This window comes from Toxorhynchites rutilus, chromosome 2, assembly GCF_029784135.1.
Source record: "Toxorhynchites rutilus septentrionalis strain SRP chromosome 2, ASM2978413v1, whole genome shotgun sequence".
Lineage (NCBI taxonomy): Eukaryota > Metazoa > Arthropoda > Insecta > Diptera > Culicidae > Toxorhynchites > Toxorhynchites rutilus.
In genome coordinates, this window is record NC_073745.1 from 194,888,261 (window position 1) to 194,910,507 (window position 22,247).

At 36.5% G+C, this 22,247-nt stretch overlaps 1 protein-coding gene across 9 annotated transcripts in view; it reads right to left on the reverse strand.

Annotated features, from left to right (window-relative positions):
• LOC129771109 (G protein alpha o subunit) overlaps window positions 1–22,247 on the reverse strand; it is a 158,099-nt gene that overhangs the window by 103,500 nt on the left and 32,352 nt on the right. For 2 of the 9 annotated variants that reach the window (XM_055774442.1, XM_055774444.1), the window contains exon 2: window positions 12,948–13,406. The exons of 4 other annotated variants lie outside the window; for them this stretch is intronic. In XM_055774442.1, the coding sequence (XP_055630417.1) occupies window positions 12,948–13,065 (118 nt within the window). In that variant the 5' untranslated portion in view covers window positions 13,066–13,406. Of the gene's footprint in view, window positions 1–12,947; window positions 13,444–22,247 lie in introns of all 9 variants that reach the window. 3 more of the 9 variants (XM_055774445.1, XM_055774443.1, XM_055774448.1) reach the window with 3 other exon arrangements.

Here is a 22,247-nt window from a genome sequence, read left to right on the forward strand (position 1 = left end):
CACTAATCAAGGCAGTAGTATCACTGCAGGTCCAATCGAATTGACCGATAGTGAAGGTGAACCAATCAGTCTCGTCCACAAAACTAAATGGGTCAAGATTCTTTCTCCCCATTTGTGTGATATAATTAGCTTCGCCATATCAATCTTGAGCAGCGATAATATGATCCTTCCGCTGTACAATAATAATTGAGTGGATTCTCGAGCTGGCACCTACTTATATGCAGATTTTTGTGATTTCAATAGCTTGCTTTCAAAGCAATTTTTGGACTATTGAAATAAGTTTTTGGATCAATAAGTAGCAAACATATAACGCGTAGAAATTTTATCTTTCGAATGAAGCGGTTATCATATGATTTCTCTTAACCGGTATTAACGCTTAAAATCCTGTTTCTCTAATGTCTAATGTCTCTCTCGTTCTCGAAGCTTTGAACTTACACCCCAGTACAGAAATGAAAGATGTAGTCCGACGTCAACATTATTTTCACATAAAATGTCTTGCAAAAAAATGTCATGTTAAAATTTTCTGCATATTTCAATACTTCCTCTTGGTTCACCGTGACTGGTTCGCGCTGACATAAGGGTGATCAAAACAAACGCGAGCTGGCTCCTCTCTCAGGTTTTTACTACCTGCGAGGTAAAACTGCAACGAAGGCGGCCGAAAAAATTCGTGTAGTTTATGGACCCGATACTGTAACGATTCGCATAGCACAGCGTTGGTTTGATCGATTTCGTTTTGGTGTAGTGGCTGTCGAAGATACACCCCGTACTGGAAGGTCAATCGTCGTGGAAACCGATAAAATCGTTGAAATCATCCAAGTAGACCGGCATGTGAGCACTCGCTCGATTGGCCAGGAACTGGGTATAGACCATAAAACCGTTTGGAACCATTTGCAGAAGATTGGATTCCAAAAAAAAGACGGGTGGGTAATGTCGGGGACATAACCGGAGTGACGTAGGACTATACAAAGGGGACAGCTTTTGTTAAAGATATATTTTAAATATGTTGTTTTATTTTCTTCTCCTACGTGAACCTGAAAATCTACCTGAAAAATGGATCAGTTTACTGTTTACTCTTTATGAATATGTTGATGGTTCTGAAAAGAACCTTTGGTGTTGTGTTTTTGTTATCACTCGATATTCCCATCTTGTTCGGTTAAACCTTCCTGTTTTGCTATTGCGTTTGCCACTCGCCACAGCTCTCACAGTTGGAAAATTTCTTCCCATCCAGCTTGTGACATTTTGTTCAGTAAATTACATTTAATGCGACGTGCCGGAGAAACACTTTGCCACTCACTGAAACTAATTGTTGCCTTGATGAGCGCCGAACCGAAGCTGCTCTGTTCTTGATGCGGGTTTTCTGATTGTCGTGAGCAGCTTTGCAAGCCAACTCGAGCACTCAGACGGCCGAAACTCTATAATCGCTGTTAGGTATACTGGTGCTCCGGCACCAATCCGTTCGGCCTAGTTACCCTTGCGGAGCAATCAGTGAATGCGACCAACAGGGAACTAGAGACCTGCACGGCTCGTGTGAGACTTTGCCTTTCCCTTAACTTGTCCTCCTTTGTTACGTCCACGATGCCGATGCCGTACAACCACACGGGTTTACGGTTCGAAAGAAAATAAGATATTTTTTTGGGGTCCGCGTGTTTTATACTCTAGCGGTACACACTCACAGGATAGAGACAAATCAGCAGACTCAGCCAGAGGGGCGAGTCCAACGAGACGAACGAATGAGCGTCAAAAGGGAGCGATGGCAAAAAAATACATTCATTACGATTTGTTCGCTCGTTGGATTCACATGCAGGCTAAAAAGGGTCCTTTTCAGGATCACAAAATTATCTTCAATCTAAAGAGTTTATTGTTTTGTTATCACTCAATATCCCCATCTTGTTCGGCTTGCGATTGCATTTGCCACTCGCCACAGCTTTCACAGTTGGAAAATTTCTTCCCATCCAGCATGTGACATATTTTACAGTAAATTACATTCAATGGCACGTCGCATTACCACCACTCAGTATCGGATTGGAGGTAATTTTAACCTGTGATTGAACATTTGCGATGACAGTGGTACAATGTCGACTTTCAATGTGGGGTCATAATTTGGACCCCGAACTCTATGTTTACAATGTCCAACTAAATATGTCGCATTACAGGTCCGTCCAATTAGCTAAATGTCGAGATAATTGTAAATTAATGTACTTTCAATCTAGAAGCAATTTAAGAATTGGTGAAAATCAATAAGCTCAGAACAACTGCCAAATTCACATACTCATCATATCCTGGCAAACAAATAATGAAAAAATCAATTTGTGTTTTATTATTATTTTGGATATTGTTTTAGAAAGCATTCAACTGTATTTCCTAAACTCTTTTTTGGAAGGTTTAATGGCCCTGAAAAGCGCCTTGTTTTATGGAATGATTCCAATTTAGAAAACTTAGTACTCGTGGTTTTGAAAAAAACCATTTCGAACGCCCTCGATGCCGCCTTGTTCTGGATTTGCCACTCGCTGCAACTGCCTGTTGTCTTGATGTCCACCGAACCGAATGTGTTCTGTTCCGAATGCGGGTTTTCTTATCGTCACGAGCAGCTTTGCTAACTCGATCACTTCGGCGGCCGAAACTATATAACGCCGGCTAGGTGGACTGGTGCACTGGTACTAACGCGCTCGGCCTAGCTACCCTTGCTGAGCAATTGGCGGATACACCTACGGGGAACTGCACACCTGCACGGTTCGAGTGGGACTTTGCCTTTCCCTTAACTTGTCCTCCTTTGTTACGTCCACGATGCCGATGCCGTACAACCACACGGGTTTACGGTTTGAAAGAAAATAAGATATTTTTTTTGGGGTCCGCGTGTTTTATACTCTAGCGGTACACACTCACAGGATAGAGATAAATCAGCAGACTCAGCCAGAGGGGCGAGTCCAACGAGACGAACGAATGAGCGTTAAAAGGGAGCGATGGCAAAAAAATACATTCATTACGATTTGTTCGCTCGTTGGATTTACATGCAGGCTAAAAAGGGTCCTTTTCAGGATCACAAAATTATCTTCAATCTAAAGAGTTTATTGTTTTGTTATCACTCGATATTCCCATCTTGTTCGGCTAAACCTTCCTGTTTAGCGATTTGTTGCCACTCGCCACAGCTTTCACAGTTGGAAAATTTCTTCCCATCCAGCTTTGTGACATGTTGTACAGTAAATTACATTCATTGCGACGTGCCGAAGCGCCACTCAGTGTCGCATTGGAGGCGATTGAACATTTGCGATGACAGTGGAACAGTGTCGACTTTCAATGTGGGGTCATAATTTGGATCTCTATGTTTACAAAAATGTCCATCTAAATAAGTCGCATTACATGTCCGTCCAATTAGCTAAATGTCGAACTAATTGTAAATTACTGTACTTTCAATCTGGAAACAATTTAAGAATTGGTGAAAATTGAATAATCAGGAAAGTCCCCAACTATCAATAAGCTCAGAACAACTGCCAAATTCACATACTCATCAGATCCTGGCAAACAAATTATGAAAAAATCAATTTGTGTTTTATTATTATTTTGGATAATGTTTTAGAAAACATTGAACTGTATTTCCTTAACTCTTTTTTGGAAGGTTTAATGGCCCTGAAAAGCGCCTTGTTTTATGGAATGGTTCCAATTTAGAAAACTTAGTACTCGTGGTTTTAAAAAAAAGCCATTTCGATAAGTTTGTATAAAGAACAAACTTTTTTTCTTCTGCTACTTGATGCCGTTTTGCGATTGCGTTTACCACTCGCCACTCGCTGCAACTGCCTGTTGTCTTGATGTCCACCGAACCGAATGTGTTCTGTTCCGAATGCGTGTTTTCTTATCGTCGCGAGCAGCTTTGCCAGCCAACTCGATCAATTCGGCGGCCGAAACTATATAACGCCGACTAGGTGGACTGGTGCACTGGTACTAACGCGCTCGGCCTAGCTACCCTTGCGGGGAACTCCAGATCAACACGGTTCGAGCGGGATTTTGCCTTTCCCTTCACTTTTCCCCCTTTACCATGTCCAGACATGGCTACTTGGGTTGGTTTGTTGATGTGTTGTGATGCGAACCGATGTGGTGTACGGTTTGAACGAGAATGATCGTTACGGCAGCGGAGCGGGGATTTTTAAGCTGACTGGCTGGCTCGAGAATTACGCATGTGTGAGACTGCGACCAATGTTTCGTTCATTTTTTTCTTTTTCCTTTCCAATCGTGCTTCATTCTATTTCGCTGCTGCCGCTGGTTGCCCGTTTTGGTCGGTACGATCTGAGGAGCACAAAATGGACCAATCAAAAATGGGCACATAGTGCATTTTGACAATGCTTGATATTTCACAATTATTCAATTATTTATCTCAAGAAAAATGAAATGTTATTCGTTATGATAGATGCGTAGATATATTTTCTATCAATTGATGCAAAAACCTTCGCGATCTATTGAGAAATGCTCGAGTTATAAGCGTTCCAAATCTTGCATTTTTTTCCTACTTGTTCAGTGCCTAGATTTCCATTTCACCCCCTATATCTTCCGGTTAGACGTAGTCCTACGTCAAAAGCTGGATGTATGGGTGCCGCACGAGTCGACGCCAAAAAATCCTTTAGACCGAATCAACGCCTGCGATGCACTGCTGAAACGGAACAAACTCGACACATTTTTGAAGAAGATGGTGACTGGTGATGAAAAGTGGATCACGTACGACAACCTAAAGCTAAAAATGTCGTGGTCGAAGCGCGGTGAGCCGGCCCAAACCATCGCCAAGCCCGGCAATGGAGTTGCCTTCTAAATGGCAACAAGTTTGCGAACAAAACGGCGCATATTTGACTTAAATTGGATAATTTTAAGTATGTTAAATAAAGCGTCAAATTTCGATCAGAAATACGACATTTCTTTTTCCCCAACCCTATATGATATACATGCAAGGCTCTATAAATGTACTAGAAGATGTTTGACAAGATACATGTTGAGAAAATTCATCCAGCTATTTGGCGGGAAACACCATTAACACGTAGACTACCACGTCAGTCACCGGTGAATGACAGTATAACATATGATAATAAGGGTAAATAATATGAGCATGTAAGCTCATTGGCATTATCTTTCGAACTGAAATACCTTCCACTACGATAAGAAACGATGGTCCTAATACGTTTAAAAGATGTCCTTTCAATCGCTATAAAACCGTGGCACTCAACATGTTAAACATGAACCATGAAAAGATCAAAGCCTTCCTTCTATCAGATTAGTGGGTGGTGAATTAAACTCTTCGCCTAAACACACTATTTCGCCGCCATCACATTCATCATGTAGCAGCATTCAATCACTCAGAAGTCAACCAAACACAACAGAACGCGATCGATCGTTATGGGGCCCCGTATATACAATCCAAACTCGAAATAACTTGTTCTCCACAAACATTTTATCTAAATTTAGTTCGATGCTGTGAAGAGGAAATCGCAACCATAACACATTCAGTGCAAAACAAAATTACGGTGTTTGCATACGTGAGAAAACAAGCGGAACGATATTGTATATCAATTGAGAGAGATAATCACGGTGTATTGCGGGGTGCTCTGTGAGATATTTTTGTGCGATATCATCCGATCATCCAAGGCGGTGGGTTTCAAATAATCGAAATTTGTCCTCTGATTTTAATAACGAGCAATTAACTCAAAGGGTTAGTTTTTCTGATGTTAAAACCATCGATACTCTGCGTTTTGGTAATTTCATTAATGTCAGAAACGCTTCATTTGCGTCATTTCAACGCAAATCGCGCAATGTGATCAGTTTATTACTAAGAGAGATATTTTTGCGATATATTATCTCACTAACTTGATCATTTTGGTTTTTGATATAACAGAGAATGTCAGTACATGTCGCTGTTCTGCTTTGTTTTGGTCAGATAATTCATTTAACGCTTGCTCCAAATGCGTGCTTGTTTGCAATGTGTCTCTTGTTCCACTCTCTCATATTGCTATGGCATATCTGCCATTCCATGCCAAACCGATACAGAGGTTCTCAGATTTTTGTGAAAAGTGGTTGCTTTGTTCTTTATTGCAAAACATTAGACCCGTATTTTTTATTTTTCATTAGGGTGCCCATTTTCATTTTAGGGTTCGTTTTTTATTGTTTTCATGGCTTTGGACTAGAGGGCGTCATTTTTTTTTATATTTTGTTCTTGAAGGCTGAGAATTTTTTACAGAGCATATCTCGAAATGCTATTTTTTTTCGTTTTTGAGATATGATTTTTCAAAGTTAACTGGTGGTCCGAAAACTCATTTTCTCCCTTTAATCCAAAAATGACTTTTTGCAAAAATTCATGACATTTGAACTATTGAACCGATGATCGACCTATTAAATTGAATAAGCTAACCTTCTTTAAAAAATATCACACTTGCGTTTAGATTGAATTCTAGTCACATAGAAATATTGAACGAAGACTTAAAACATGTTAAATATATATATATATATATATATATATATATATATATATATATATATATATATATATATATATATATATATATATATATATATATATATATATATATATATATATATATATATATATATATATATATATATATATATATATATATATATATATATATATATATATATATATATATATATATATATATATTAAAATGGATTTTTGTCTGTCTGTCTGTCTGATCCTTATGGACTCGGAAGCTACTGAACCGATCAACATGAAAATTGGTATGTAGGGGTTTTTGGGGCCGGGGAAGGTTTTCGTGATAGTTTGAGACTCCTCCCCCCTCTCTAAGGGGATGCTGCCATACAAATGAAACACAAATTTGTGCTTTAAACGAGAATTAATCAAGCAAATGAAACCAAGTTTGGTATGTTTTAGGATGCAATAAATGTTTCAATGATGGTTAGACTCAAAAACGAAAAATAACAACTCTCTAATTTTGAAATATATTAGGTAAAAAAACCGCAGCTTTAAAAAAAAATATAAAAAATATAGCACCTCTAACTATAACTGAGAAGACTATGAAAAACTAACTCAATCAATAATTACAATTTTGGGAATTTTGGGAGTGAGGAAACGGGGAAAAATTGTTTTTTTCGAACCATCCGTATACTTTGAAAAATCATATTTCAAAAACGAAAAAATGGCATCTCTAATATCGAGATATGTTTGAGCTGGAACTTGAGCTTTGGTAGACTGTGCAATTCGTAGTTGCTCTCCGTGGTTGACCTGAACCAACCAAATTGCGCAAAGTACACACAGAATGACGTTTGGGACTTTAGCAAGTAATTCTCGTTGTGCAATTTTCACCAGGTCACCAGGGGAAGAGAAGGAATGTTAGTATGATATTCGCCGCCCGACGGCCAGAAGGGTCGCCTCTATAGCGTGGTTCCCTAGCGATTATCATGGGAGGGATAGTTGTTAGTGGGCAGAGGTAAGAATCAGGATTCACTGAGGTAAGTGATGTGATTATGTAAACGTGACTATTGACCACTCGTAGAAACGAAAATCTGAGAATCTTATATGTCACAACATGCGGCAGAGATTATTTTTAGGTATCCTGAAAAGGAAAACCTGCAAAATTTATTGGTCTGGCTATATATTCGATTATTCATCACACGTCGGTGGACAGTTAATTTCTTAATTTCTCTCCGCATTTACGTCTACACACAAACGCTATTAAAACTATCAATAGCATAATGTTTTCACTATATCTTCAATCAATTATTTTATTGTGTCACCTTGTATCAAAAAAATCTTCTTGGTCGTAAAGTATGCAGCATTTATAATAAATATTCTTCTATACGCGCCCGATCACGAAGAACTTCACAATTCGACACCAAGCGCTCAAATTTTCGAAAAAGCGTTGAAACTATTCACCTTTTTTTACTGTGATGTGATGAGGTTTAACCGTAAAAACTATACACTCGCGAAGAAAATTAAAAAAACAAAACGAAAAACAAACTGAAAAAATACACTGTACACGGTATTATATTATACATCGGTTTCCAATTGGATTTCCAATTGGATTCAGCTAGAACCAGAGCACTTTTACTTTTACAACATTAATTGGTTCCAGCTTTCAAAAAAACAATTTCACTTTTCCATTAAAACAAAACTCAGATTATTCATCACGTATTATGCAGCAGTTGGTTTCATACAAATACATATACACAAGATGAACACGCGACGAAAGGAGAACCGTACCGTAGCCAAACAACCAGAGACCGTGATCGCACTAACATACGCAAAGAACCGAAAAACCTCAGCTGAATAAATCATTTTTCATTCTTAATTCCCTTAAAATAATCCGGAAAGTATTTCTAAAATACACTGGATTCGAATGTATCGACGTAGGAAGCACATTTTTACACGCGATTAATTTATTTTTGGACCGAAATTCCCGATAAACACCGACACTAGAAGGGTAAACAATAAGCACAAACGCGTACGTCTAGACTGCATCACCGCTCAACCTAAAATCCAACTCTGATATCGAGATATGTTATGTAAAAAATCCTCAGCTATCAAGAAAAAATATTAAAAAAAATATAGCGTCCTTGGTCCCGAGATCATGAAAACTTTAAAAAACAAATACAATCAATAATGACAAAATCAAAACCGAGGGGGTCTCCGTAGCCACATTGGTTGCGCGTTCGCTTAGTAAGCAATCGATCGTGAGTTCAAAACTCAGGGCCCTCATTGACCATCTTTGTGTTGTTACAGAATAACTACTTCCACGCAACAATCACCAGTGATGGAGATCGATCCACGGTCGAAATAAGATCGGTTCATCCATACAACTGCTCTGCTCTTGCAAGACACATCGGGCTGCTGTTCTATAAAGAACTCAACAATGATCAATCAACTGTCTCCGCTGTCCGGTGGTCTAACTGGATAATGGAAGAACAGAAAGAAAACTCTTACGCCTAAATGGCTACTGTGTAGATGTACCATATGCAATGGTATAGAAGGAATACTGGCAAATGGCAACTGTGTAATGTGCTAATTATAGATAATGAAAACCATGTGACATGTACACGATTAAAACTAGGCTCTGTTTCAGATAAAATGCTAATGAGCCTAAAATAAATATATGGGATGAAAAAAAAAATCAAAACCTAAAATATTTGCTAGCTCAGCATTTTTCATAGAAAGACTAGCTAATTAGCTTCAATTTGATATGTCGACCAACTGAATCGGCTCAGTAGTTCACAGGTTATGAATTTTTGAAAAAAGTCATTTTTGGAACATGATTTTTCGGACCACCCTAAAATGGAAATGGTCATCCTAGTGTAAAAATAGAAAAATTCAGGTCTAGTGTTTTGCGGTAAAGAACAAAATTACCACTTTTCACGAACATCTGAGAACCAGTATATCGGATTGGCATGGAATGGCTGTATGTGGATTGGATTGGAGTCGGATGGATTTTCAGAGTACAAAAATCGATCTCGATCGAATTGTGAAATCCGTTCGAGTTTTAAATCCGATCGGATTCCTTGAATAGTTTTGCTTCAATCAAGGCCCGGAGAGTATGTATGTTTGTAAATGATTTGATAAAATTGATAAAATGTATTTATTGAAACCATTCAGTACATGTTGAATAATTTTGTTTTTTTTCCAAACTGAAGCTAGTTTTCTTTTATACTTGTAGAATATGTGGGTTTCGTTTTCGTAATTATTGATTGTATTTGTTTTTTTATAGTTTGTTCGGATAGAGATAGATATATTTTTTATATTTTTTCTTGAAAGCAGATGTTGTTTTTACAAAACATATTCTAAAATCAGAGAGGCCTTTTTTCGTTTTGGAGTTATGATAAAACTCAAACACACATATATACACGATTTAACACGAAGGAAATCATGATTGACTGAAAGTCCAAACATGCCCCTTAGATGTTGCTGCATAACAAGCTTGTACTTAGGTTGCAAGTTTATTTGCATTTTGAAATTCGTTGGATAATGCACTCATCTACTAATTTGATTCAGAGATTTCAGTAGATTGGTAGAACATCTCCAGGTTCATCCATCACACTGATTTTAATGCTTTTTTTTTAAATGAACTACCTACCAAAGTATTTGTTAGTAGTTTGTATTAATACAGCCATTCCATGCCAAACCGATATAGTGGTTCTCAGATTTACGTGAAAAGTGGTAGTTTTGTTCTTTATCGCAAAACATTAGACCCGTATTTCTTTATTTTTTCAGTGGGGTGACCATTTACATTTTAGGGTTGTCCCAAAAATCAACTTTTTCCTCTTTTTCAAAAATGACATTTTTCAAAAATTCATAACTTTTGAACTACTAGACCGATTCAGATGATCGACATATCAAATTAAAGCCAATCAGTTTTTTTGAAAAAAAAACTACACCTGCAAAAAATTCGTATTATGTTCTCGTTATTATTGATTGTATTCATTTTTTATTGTTTTCATAGTCTCGGGAACGAAGGCGCTATATTTTTTTATATTTTTTCTGGAAAGCTGAGTATTTTTCACATAACATATCTCGAAACCAGGGAGGCGTTTTTTTCGTTTATGAGTTATGATTTTTCAAAGTTAACCGATGGTCCGAAAAATATTTTTTCCCATTTTTTCCACTACAAAAAATCATAACTTTTGATCTACTGGACCAATTCAGATGATCAGCATATCAAATTAAAGCCAATGAGCTAGTCTTGTTTGAAAAAATATTACATTCTGAATAAAAACGGATTTTGTTTTCGTAATTATTGAATAGATTTGTTTTTTATAGCTTACATCGTTTCGGGACCAAGGTCGCAATATTTTTTCCTGAAAGCTGAGAAAGCTTTTCACATAATATATACGAATACCAGAGAGGTGTTATTTTTCGTTTTCAAGTTATGATTTTCAAAGTTAACATGTTTTCAGTTTTCATTCAATATTTCTATGTGACTAGACTGGATGTATGTGACTATAATCCAATTAATTGGCAAGAGTGTTATTTTTTCAAAAAAGGCTAGCTAGTAGGCTTTAATTTGATATGTTGATCATCTGAATCGGTCCAGTAGTTCAAAAGTAATAAATTTTTGAAAAAAGTCATTTTTGGGAAAAAAGGGAAAAATGATCTTCTGGACCATCGGGTAACTTTGAAAAATCATAACTCAAAAACGAAAAAAAACGCCACCGTGGTTTCGAGATATGTTATGTGGAAAATCCTCAGCTTTCCATAAAAAATATAAAAAAATATAGAGCCCTAGGTTCCGAGACCATGAAAACTATAAAAAACGAACACAATCAATAATGACAAAACCAAAATCTGCATTTTTTCAAGAATGACTAGCTAACTAGCTTTAGTTTGATATGTCGACCGTCTTAATCGTCTCAGTAGTTCACAAGTTATGAATTTATGAAAAATGTCATTTCTGGAAAAAAAGGAGAAATCACCCTAAAATGGGCACCCTAACAAAAAAATAAAAAAATACGGGTCTAATGTCTTGCGATAAAGAACAAAATTACCACTTTTCACGAAAATCTGAGAACCACTATATTGGTTTTCCATGGAATGGCTGAATAATTATCAATAACAGTTGATATTTACTGAATGTTATGTCTATTTATTGAAAATGATATCAAGTTTACTCACTTAATCAACCGAAAAATGTTTCAATTGGTAAGTATTTTGTATGAATAAGAAAAAAACCAGAGATAGAATGTTTAACACGTTGAGTGCCACGGTTTTTATCGACTCCATGGAAATGTTTAAACGTATGAGGGCCATCGTTTCTTATCGTAGTGGAATGTATTTTTGTTCGGGGAATGGGGAAAGATGAACCAGGCTACAGCTGAAAGTCTCTATAATAAAGAATAAAAAAGGGAATGCTCATAAGTTTATATGCTAATATTAGTTACCTTTATTAACCTGAACGAAAAATCGGCGTCAGTCAGCGTGTTAAAGAAATTTGGCTATAGGGGATGACGGTATCACTTCACTCTGGAAAATCAAGATAGTTTGACCAGCCAGCTTTGGCTATATTCGTTCTTTTTCTTCTACAGGGTACTTCCTTTTTTAAAATGCGCGCCACTCAGTTAGTTGATGTCATAGCGGAGCGCTAGTGGTCTCGTTCAAGAGGGGATACTGTAAAGTTTTGTCCCGACACGGTTCAGTCGCCATCATTCGTTGGAATAGTGAGGAGCGTGCATTTGTCGTTGAGGTTTACTTTTCAAGCGGATGTTCGGTTATTGCGATGAGGTTACAGTGACAGTGAATTCGAACCGGTATGTAAACATGCTACAAATTTTTTTCCCACGGCTAGAAAATTTGGATTTGGGGTACACTTGGTTCCAACAAGACGGTGCAACAGCATACACTTCAAGAGCGTCGATGGCTGTTTTGAAGAAACACTTTCCAGAGCGCCTTATCCCAATTAGAGGCGATTTGGAATGACCGGCACGCTCTCCCGATCTGTCCCCTTGTGATTTTTTTCTATGGGATTTTTTGAAATCCCGTGTTTATGTAAACCGTCAGAGAACCCTACAACATTTGAAGACCAACATCCAAGAAATTTCCAACATAACACCTGCTATGCTAACAAGAGTCATGACAAACGCTAGAAATCGGTTTACGCAATGTATGGAGAGTGAGGGACGTCACCTAACAGGTTTGATCTTCAAAACAATGTAAATAAAAACTTTAGACATGTACCTACATTATAAAAAAATAAATAAATATTTTCCGAAGTATACAATAGTTTTTATTGAGTTTTGAAAAAAAGGAAGTTATGCTGCCGCACCCTGTATATCGAAGTGTGACAAGTCCAATTGAGTCTGGAATTCTGTTCAGAAGACTATCTGAGCGAAGACAGGCTTTATATCTAGATGTTTAAGCACATTCTACGAAAAGTAAATGTAAAAAAATAGTGTAGCAATACTTTTCTGTGGTGATGAGACACTGTTCATTTATTCCCAACAATATATCTTACCGAGCAGTAGCAATTTTATATCCTTCGCCGCCTGGATACCATCCTCCTTGAGGTTCCGTTCGATGAGGCGACTCCGTGCTGCCGCTGCACGCTCTTCGGCCGACTGTGCGCACCCCATAATGCGGATTGCTTCCGTGCAAAACGTTGTGGATGATTTAGAGGATTCGGCCAAGCAGCTTGGCCGAAATCACAGCTCGAATGAAAAATGGCAGAAAACACACAACCGGGCCCGCGGATTTGCACTTATGTTGACAGCGCTATCGAAACGTGATTGTTGGTAATACTTTCCAGAACACACACTATTTTCTTCTGAGACGATGTTTCAACTTGGCATTTCACTTCGATTTATATTGCACTACTCTTAATCACTTTCAATGTGAAAACAAGACATGTTTTAGCTGAGCATCTTCACGTGAGATCTCTCTTGATTTTATTTTATTCCGCTAAACATCGATTAATCTGTAAACAATAATTCATCTGTCTTCCGCCAACACGCCTACACTCAACCGGAAATCGATCATCTTCGCAGCAGCCGATAGAATGAGAGCACCACTTCAGTTCCATCAAATACCCAACCGTGTATTCCAGATTTTCTCCTCAATCATTTTCAAGAGCAAAACGCTTTGACGGAACAGAATTAGATTCAAGTGATGGTGGGTCAGTCAGTCATAGGCAGTGGAAAATCATGCAGATCATGACGTATAAGCCATAATGTCCATTTGGCCTGTGCTATTGAGCGTCTCACAGGTTCATTCGGGGACATTCGATACGGTGGAGCAACAAAGTGGACTCATGATTTTCGGTAATTGATAACTGTTTGTGACACAGAGAAATGGCCATTCGAAATATGGATTAGATAAGTTGAAGTTATGAAAATCATCACTGACAGTTATTCTAACCCAGATTAATCTCCGAGCGCTTACTGATTCGCTAAAATAATAGAACTAAGTAATCATTCTATAGTGACCTTCACTAAAAGCGAAGGAGAGAGAAAAAAAGCGGTGAGTGTAAAGTTAGTTGGGGGGTTTATCCTCCACATGAAAACTGAATGAGAACACGATGAGCTGCTGCCCGAACGTGTGGAGCAGCAGCACGGGATGGCAATCAGTGAATGGAACGCGTTATCTCATTACAGAATTGGTGCCCAGATGTAACACAACCACCTATCCACCTATTTCTATACTTTATCTACCCTCGCCACTGAATGTTTACATTGAACGCTCCACAAATGCTCCCACACACACTTACAGCCAGGGGTAGGCGGAGAGAATCATTGAAAAACCCAATACAACGTATCACCACCCCCACCCCCCAAAGCCGTTGCCTAAATAATGATGGTGAAGCACAGGATGATGATTGGTTGCATTGTAATAGAGTTAGTGGCGGACTGGTTTTGGCAAAAAATGTTCATTTTACTGGGCTGGATGAGTATTTGAGGCACAATGTTAACTAGCGGAAATAGCCTGCGACCAGAAAGATTACTCTCGATTTAGCATCAACGGAAAATTAAGATAACATTTAACATTTGCAGAATAATCTTCTCTCTGATCTGTAGGAATTGGATTGAATGGAATTGGAGATTCCTTCAGTGTTTTCCGAAAATTTGCATTGGTCATGTTAAGTACGAACATGGTTGGTTCAAATATGTGTGATATTTTTATAGGACCTCCTTCCCCTTTCAGAGAAGGGAGAAGTGTCATACCATCTAGGAATATTTATTGTTCTGTAAAATCCTCACATTCCAATTTTGGTTCCATTTGTTTGATTAGTTCTCGAGTTATGCAAAAATTTGAGTTTCATTTGTATGGCATCCCCTTCCCCCTTTCGAAAGGGGGAGTAGTGTCGAACCACCATAGAAACATTTACTGTCCTCTAAAACCCTCATATGCGAAATTTAGTTCAATTTGCTTAATTAGTTCTCGAATTATGCATAGGTTAGTGTTTCATTTGTATGGCTGCCCAGCTTTAGAGAGCGGGGAGAAGTGTCGAACCACCATAGAAACATTTATTGCCCTCCAAAACCTCCATATGCTAAATTTGGTTCAGTTTACTTGATTAGATCTTGAGTTATGCTTAAATTTATGTTTCATTTGTATGGCAACCCCCCTTAGAGAGAAGGGGGAGTCTCCAACTAATCAAGCAAATGGAACCAAATATGGAATGTGAGGGTTTTTGGATACGAGAAATGTTTCTATGATGGTATGACACCCTCTCTCCTTTGGAGAGTGGAGAGTGGATCTCATAAAAATAATACACATATTTCAACCAAACCTATTCCGACATGACAATTGAAAAATTTCGGAAAAATCTGGAGGAAAATGAGAATATTCGGAAAATTAAATTCGCATATATTCTACAATCACATAGTGACAAGCGTTGTTAGTCCATTTGATGTTTGCGCTAACGAAACTGATCTTTGTTCGAAAGTGGGAATGGATTTTAATGTCATAAAGCGATCAACCAATGAACCGTTTTGCGATTGGACCCACGAACGTGCACTTAGTAAGAGAATGTGAATGTGATAACGAAAAATAAATATTAGGCGAGACGAAGTATTTATACATAAAAATATTACGAATTAAACAATAATAGTAATTTGAAAAAGTTGTTGTTCGAAAACCTTTTTCCATGTAAAAGTGCCCATCTTTCGATGTATGGGTAATTTGTAATTTGTTGAAATTTTAAGCGCTATTTATGTCTATTTTTCGGAATTTTAAAAACACATGTTTTCGAGGAAAATGGATTTTAATTTTCAAAATATATTATTTTCATTGATTTTTTTTTTCAAAAATTTGTTTGATTTTTTGAAATAAAAACCTAAATAATTTCCTACATGTTATTCTTTTACCAACTTTTTGTAGATCTTAGAGTTTTAAAAATAAGGATTTTTCGAAAAAAGTTGAAAAAACTCAAAGTTAAACAAATCTCTCGACAAAGCTATCAGACCTACAAAATTTTAATTAAAGAATGAAATGAAGGAAATTATTTAGGTTTTCATTTAAAAAAGTCAAACAAATTTTTGAAACAAAACATCGCGTAAATTTATTTTTTTAAATTAAAATTCATTTTTTCGAAAACATGTGTTACATCGGAATATAGGCACTCTTGAATGGAAAAAAAATTTCGAACTACAGCTTTTTCATGTTTTTCTTTGAAAATTAATTTAATATTTAAAAAAAATCAAAAACTTTGTCGAATACACTATATCGTTATCTTGACTTTAAACAAAATTAGGATTAGTTGTATTTTTTTTCAAAGAAAACATGAAAAAGTTGTTGTTAGAAAAACTTTTTCCCTGTAATAGTGCCCATCTTTCGATGTATAGACGACTTGTTGGAAATTATAAGGGATATTCATATATTTTTTTTTGAGAATTTAAAAAATATGTTTTTGAGAAAAATGAATTTTAATTTTTAAAACAATATTTTTTCAGCAAATTTAAAAAAAAAAAATTGGTATTTTTTATGAAAATTTTCTAAATTCATCCTATGACTAAAATTTTGTATGTATCATAGTTTCTGAGTTATAAATTTTTGTGAAAAATTTTAAAAAAATTGGATTTTTTCAAAAAGTAGTCTAATTCTTTTTTCGAATATTTCAAGTATGTAAAGTTGCTTAAATAACCCATGTATTTACACCCACAACGTTTCACTACTATCTGAGATGGTGCTGCCAACTCCTAAGACGAGTTGGCATGAAATTCGTCTTTAGTTCTTAAATCCAAGGTGGAGACTAGATTAAAAAATATTTCCCGTCAGTTCATACCGTTAGATGGAGAGTATTTATGTATGACTGAATCCCATGACTGACAAATACGTGATTTTATGCGTTATCAGTGGTGGTGATGATGGCGGTACACCCGAAATAAATATTTAGCACATTTTTTTGACTTGAAAGTATCATTAAAAGTACCATGCACCCATGCTGATACATCATTTACTCAAGCGAGAGGCGAGTTTGTGAATAACATATACACAGATCGAACTCGATTATACGGAGACTCGATTATCCGGGATTCGATCATCCGGAATTTTAGACTCGATTATCCGGAGTATTTTATTTTTGATTTTCGGAAATTTTGAATAATTTGTATAATAATTCCATATTGAATAGCAAATATGGGTATCAAATGAAAGGGCCTGACTAGTAGAATAAAGTTATTTATGAAAAATGCAAATCCAACATGGCGGCCACCACAAGATGGCGCCATATATATTTTTTCACAACCCCATCAATATGGGTAGCAAATGAAAGGGCTTGACTACCAGAATACAGTTATTTATGAAAATGCAAATGCCACTACAAAATGGCGGATTCCATATTTTCTCAGAACCTCATCGATATGGGTTTCAAACGAAAGGCATTGACTAGTAGATCACAGTTATTTATGAAAAATGCAAATCCAAAATGGCACCATTTTTTTTCAAAGTCCCATCAGTATGGGTATCAAATGAAAGTGCTCGACTGGTAGAACACAGTAGATCATGAAAAATCCAAATCCAAGATGACCGCAGTTCCCAAATAAAACATTACTTTTTACTGGTTCCATTCAGCTTGTCATGTTTGTATGTATGTTTGAGTGTTTGTAGGGTTGTCTCACATTAATACTGTACTGTATTCTATTAGTCAAATCATTTCATTTGATACCAATATTGAGGGGATTGCAAAAAAATCATAGTCGACCATTCAGTGGCGGCGACGTTTTTGAATTTATGTTGTTTATCACGTTTCGTGTTCTCTGGATCAAGTCATTCAGCCGTTTTTTAGCGGTGGCCAAATTGAAATTTTTAAGATAATGGAATACGCAGTTTTATAATGATAGTAGAATTAACCCCTTGCCGTATGATTTAATTTCCAACAACAGCGCCCAAACACGAGCACAGTGAGTCGCTTCGATACTCTGCTGAGTGTGTGTATCTTACTTACGATCGTAGCAGTCCCGCATCATCACACGCATGAAGCATGTATCCATTTCACATCGATAGACGACGAGTGAGGTTCGATTTTGTACGTTCTGGCAGTCTAATCGCCACGAGCGTGGTTCGACGTTATACGTGACGGGGTTAAATGTGTCTTCCAAATTTCAGATCAATCAGTCAACAGGAACGGGGTCAATTTTCTTTAAATGTGGGATAAGCCTACAAACATTCAAACATACATACAAACAGGTCTAGCTGAATGAAACCATTTAAAAAGTAATTAGTTGCGGCCATCTTGGAATTGGATTTTTCATTATCTGCTATGTTCTACTAGTTAATTCCTTTCATTTGATATACATATTGATGGGGTTCTGAAAAAATGTGTAATCCGCCATTTTGTAGCGGCCGCCATCTTGGCAAATCAATCGGTCAACAGGAAGGGGGTTAAAATTGTATTAATGAGATACAGCGCTTCATACAAAGTTACAAAGTTACAAAGTCACAAACATACAAACGGGTCAACCTAGATAAAACCGTTTAATGAATAAGTACAAATCATAATTATATTACGTTAACCGAGAGAAAATTGGTTTTTTTTATGACTCGATTATCCGGAGGATTCGATTATCCGGAGTGAAAAAAAAAATCAATACTTCGGATAATCGAGTCCGACCTGTACCATAACAATATGAAAGCAATAAAAGAGAGCAAAATAACAGACACGTTGCAAATAAGCACGCATCAAAAGATTTACGTTAAAATACAACTGTTTACACTCTTTGTTTTAGTCTCAGAAAACAATTGTCGTGGATCTAATTCGTTTTTCAATGTATAAATACTTTTGTTGATTGGTAAGACGGCACCAGTGGTCGTGTAGACAGCGTGATTGGGTGGAAACGCCTTAGAATCTAACCGGCCTTGGTTCAGTCCCTACTTAGCATGGTTAGGGATTTTTTTATGGATTCAATTCCATGCTGAGGTAATGAGAAGTCTGATGATACACACAAACATTTTAACACTCTTCAAAACATATTCTCTTTGACGTTGTAAAACAATAACAAGCACCTTTTTGCCAAAGATAATATTTTTTTCTGCCAACGCTAGTTTGGGTGTACAAATAAAGAATCGATTGCGGCTGCAATGTGTGTGTTGTAAAGCGCAACACATTTAAACCCGGCAGTGAAGAAGGTATTTTCCAGCGGTGAAAACAGTGTTTTTGGATTGAGAACTAAAGGTAAAAATGTTTTCCGTTGGTAGATCACTTCATACACAAGTCACATATTATCATTGGAAAAATTTGAACAAATGAAAATGAAACAACGTCGCACTAGTAATGTTAGCGACATTACCCATATTTTTTATACCCATATAGCAAAACTATTACGAAACCAATCGTACTTAAGCATCGTGCATCATCATACTCAAGCAGAGGAACAGTAAGAGGTACGCGCAATAAATAGCGCGTATGCCGCGGCAAACCATCAATTGTTGTTTTGCTGCAACGCGAATCGGTGGTGCTCAAATCGTTTGTATAGAAATGCATCCTGAGAACAAGCGTAGTGTGTTCCATTTCAAATGATCACAGCAAGCGTCAACTGTGGTGAAGTGCTGATATTAACGAACAGTTTCTAAAATTTCTAAAATTTCGCTAAAATAGTATCTGAAGCAATTATTTGAAGGAATGAATGAGCAATTCCACCCCCAATCAACCGACCGATGACCCATCCGTTTCCGTTTTTTTTTAAATTTGGTACTTATGATGGAAAGTAAATCACAATTTTCATTATCTTATTACCAATTTAAATAACGACTGTTTTTTTTTCAAGGGCGAATCAAAAATCATTCATCTTTCTTACCTAAATCATTCTGCGCGCAGATGTAATTTTTGCAACTTCAATATTGAGTGTTTTGAATATATTCAATAGCTAAGTTAAGCATGAAGCGATATAGGTGGTTTGTCAAACATATAAATCCATTTATAAGTAAAAGTTGTTTCTAATAATCATACTGGTGGGGTAAAACGAACATCTTCTAGCAGGGGTAAGACGTGCTGCGAAAAGTATGTGATGGAAAAAGCATCAAACCTTCTCTGTGTTTGTTTACATTTCAGTCTCATGATAGACTGATGAGCAAAAATAAAATAAATCCTCTCGCGAGGGATAAACTTCCATTCTTCGCGTATGACATTAACTATAGAGTTCAATAATGGTTTAAACAAATTTGTACAAGAGACAACGCATAAAACTTTCCCATTTAGCATGATATGTGAAAATGTCATTTTTTCCCTATACCAGAAAAATGTTAGATTTTACAACTTTTTTTTTATCTTATAATGAAAAATATACTATTTTCAATTTTTGTAGTAAAACCGTTTGCTTTCTTGAACAGCAATTATGTAAGCTGCAATACTCATGGAAAACGGTGATTGTTATGTTAAAGTTAGCACGAGATCTCACAATTCCAACAAGCGAAGTTTACGCAACAAAATATTTTTACCAAGAAACCGAACATATCCGCGGTCTACCAAAAAGAAGAAGGACCGGATAATCTAAGCTTTTTGGACATTGAATGTCACGAGCTTGAACGGTTATCTTCCTTATCGTGGTTGATGCAGTGCAAAAAAATAGAAATAAGATATCTAAAAGTTTCAAGTATAAGAAAGGTACCACTTTGCGTAACTCCATGCTTCGATTTACTTTATGTAAAAATAAGCTAAATTTTATCAATTTTTTAAAGTGATCCAACGCCACCAATTTTATTGGGATTTAAAAAGGCGGTTTCAATCTTATTTTTTTTAGAAGTCTTTTTTAAACATGAACGAACTTGATTTTTCCTACGAACTTTGTGTTCCTTTGATGTTTGTTTCCATTGCATCAGAAGGCATGAAGAATACAGCGGGGATACAATTTAGCTTGGTTACAACTGTTTCAGTGTAATGAAAAATATTTTCTCGTCTATCGTTTTTTAATCATTTCATTCTAAAAGGAAAAAGCTGTCTCAAATTATGAACGGAAGAATTTCAGAAACAAAACTGAAATGGATCTTTGTTGGTCAATTACTAGAAAGTAATTTAATTTATTGAATATCCGGCACATTGATTAGCGCACTTATCGTGCTAATTCACAATCCAAGTAAGACTTCTTTTTCGTAAGATTTCGTTTGTGAGTACCATTCCACCCGACATTCCATTCCTGATTTCATACCCTTTATGAATAAACAATTACTACAAAATTGAAACTAAATTTACGGTCCTATCTCGCAAATACAGCAGTAAATTTCAACACAAACGCACGCATGTCCTGTTTAGGTAATTTAGCTCTTAAGAAATTCATGACCAACACCAACGGCAACATCGCCGGAAACGCCAAAAATAGACTTCATCACTTTTCCAAGCGCATGATTCTGCCACCGGCCGAAGGCACATAATAAGGTTATATTTCGGAAGCACACTGCATTATAAATTAGACATTGTTAATATGAACACGGGAATCTGCGAACAGGTGTTTGAATGTTGATTACGGTTCTCGAAATTGGGGCTACATTTATATTACGCCAAAACCACCGAGAGGAAGTCTTCTATGGGAATTTTTTAGAACAGGAGGAACGTCTTTTTTCGGTTGAAAAAATTCCACCCAGATTCGTTCATTCACTGCATCGCACCTTTCGTATATTTGTTTTTCGGAGCTTCCTCCAAATAAAGAGGACCACCATTCCTCATTTTCATTAGACCTTTTTCAGTTAATACTGTTCTGCTGTTATATCAATATACTTATTCGTAGATTAATTTAACGAAGTTTGATGAATAGTGGTGTCGTGCCGGACTCGCCAAAGTCAAGTTATGAGCAAAAACTGTATACTATATAACTATACAATACTAAGATTCAAGCGTTCTATGTAAATTTCCATGAATAATTACATGTAAATAGTTCATTGAAATTGTATCAACTATGCCGAATAACATATTTTCATCAGACAGAAAAAAATATGATTGTGGAAGTTGAACATAATAGTAATTTTAAGTAGCTTATTTGCCTTATGTACAAGTCGACTGTTATTCGCTAATTGTGTGGAATCGCCTTATAAGTATTCGCAGTTTATGGTAAAATCAGTTCATTTTGTGTTTCTCTTATCTTCTTGCTGCTTGATCCAGTTCGTTGCTAGAAAATTAATTCCTTATGAATAAATATGTTCAGGAAGGCTTCCATGGAAAATGCTGGAGACTCATTTACCCCACCAATAAGTATATTCTAATTTTTTGTGTGTCGAAATTAGGCAACGTTTTACTACTTTTCCACCCCAAAGAGTTGTTTAGAACCTAATAAAACGAAGAATTTGCTATTTAGGAAATCGCAACTGGCACAAAAAAAAAAGAAGCGAAAAT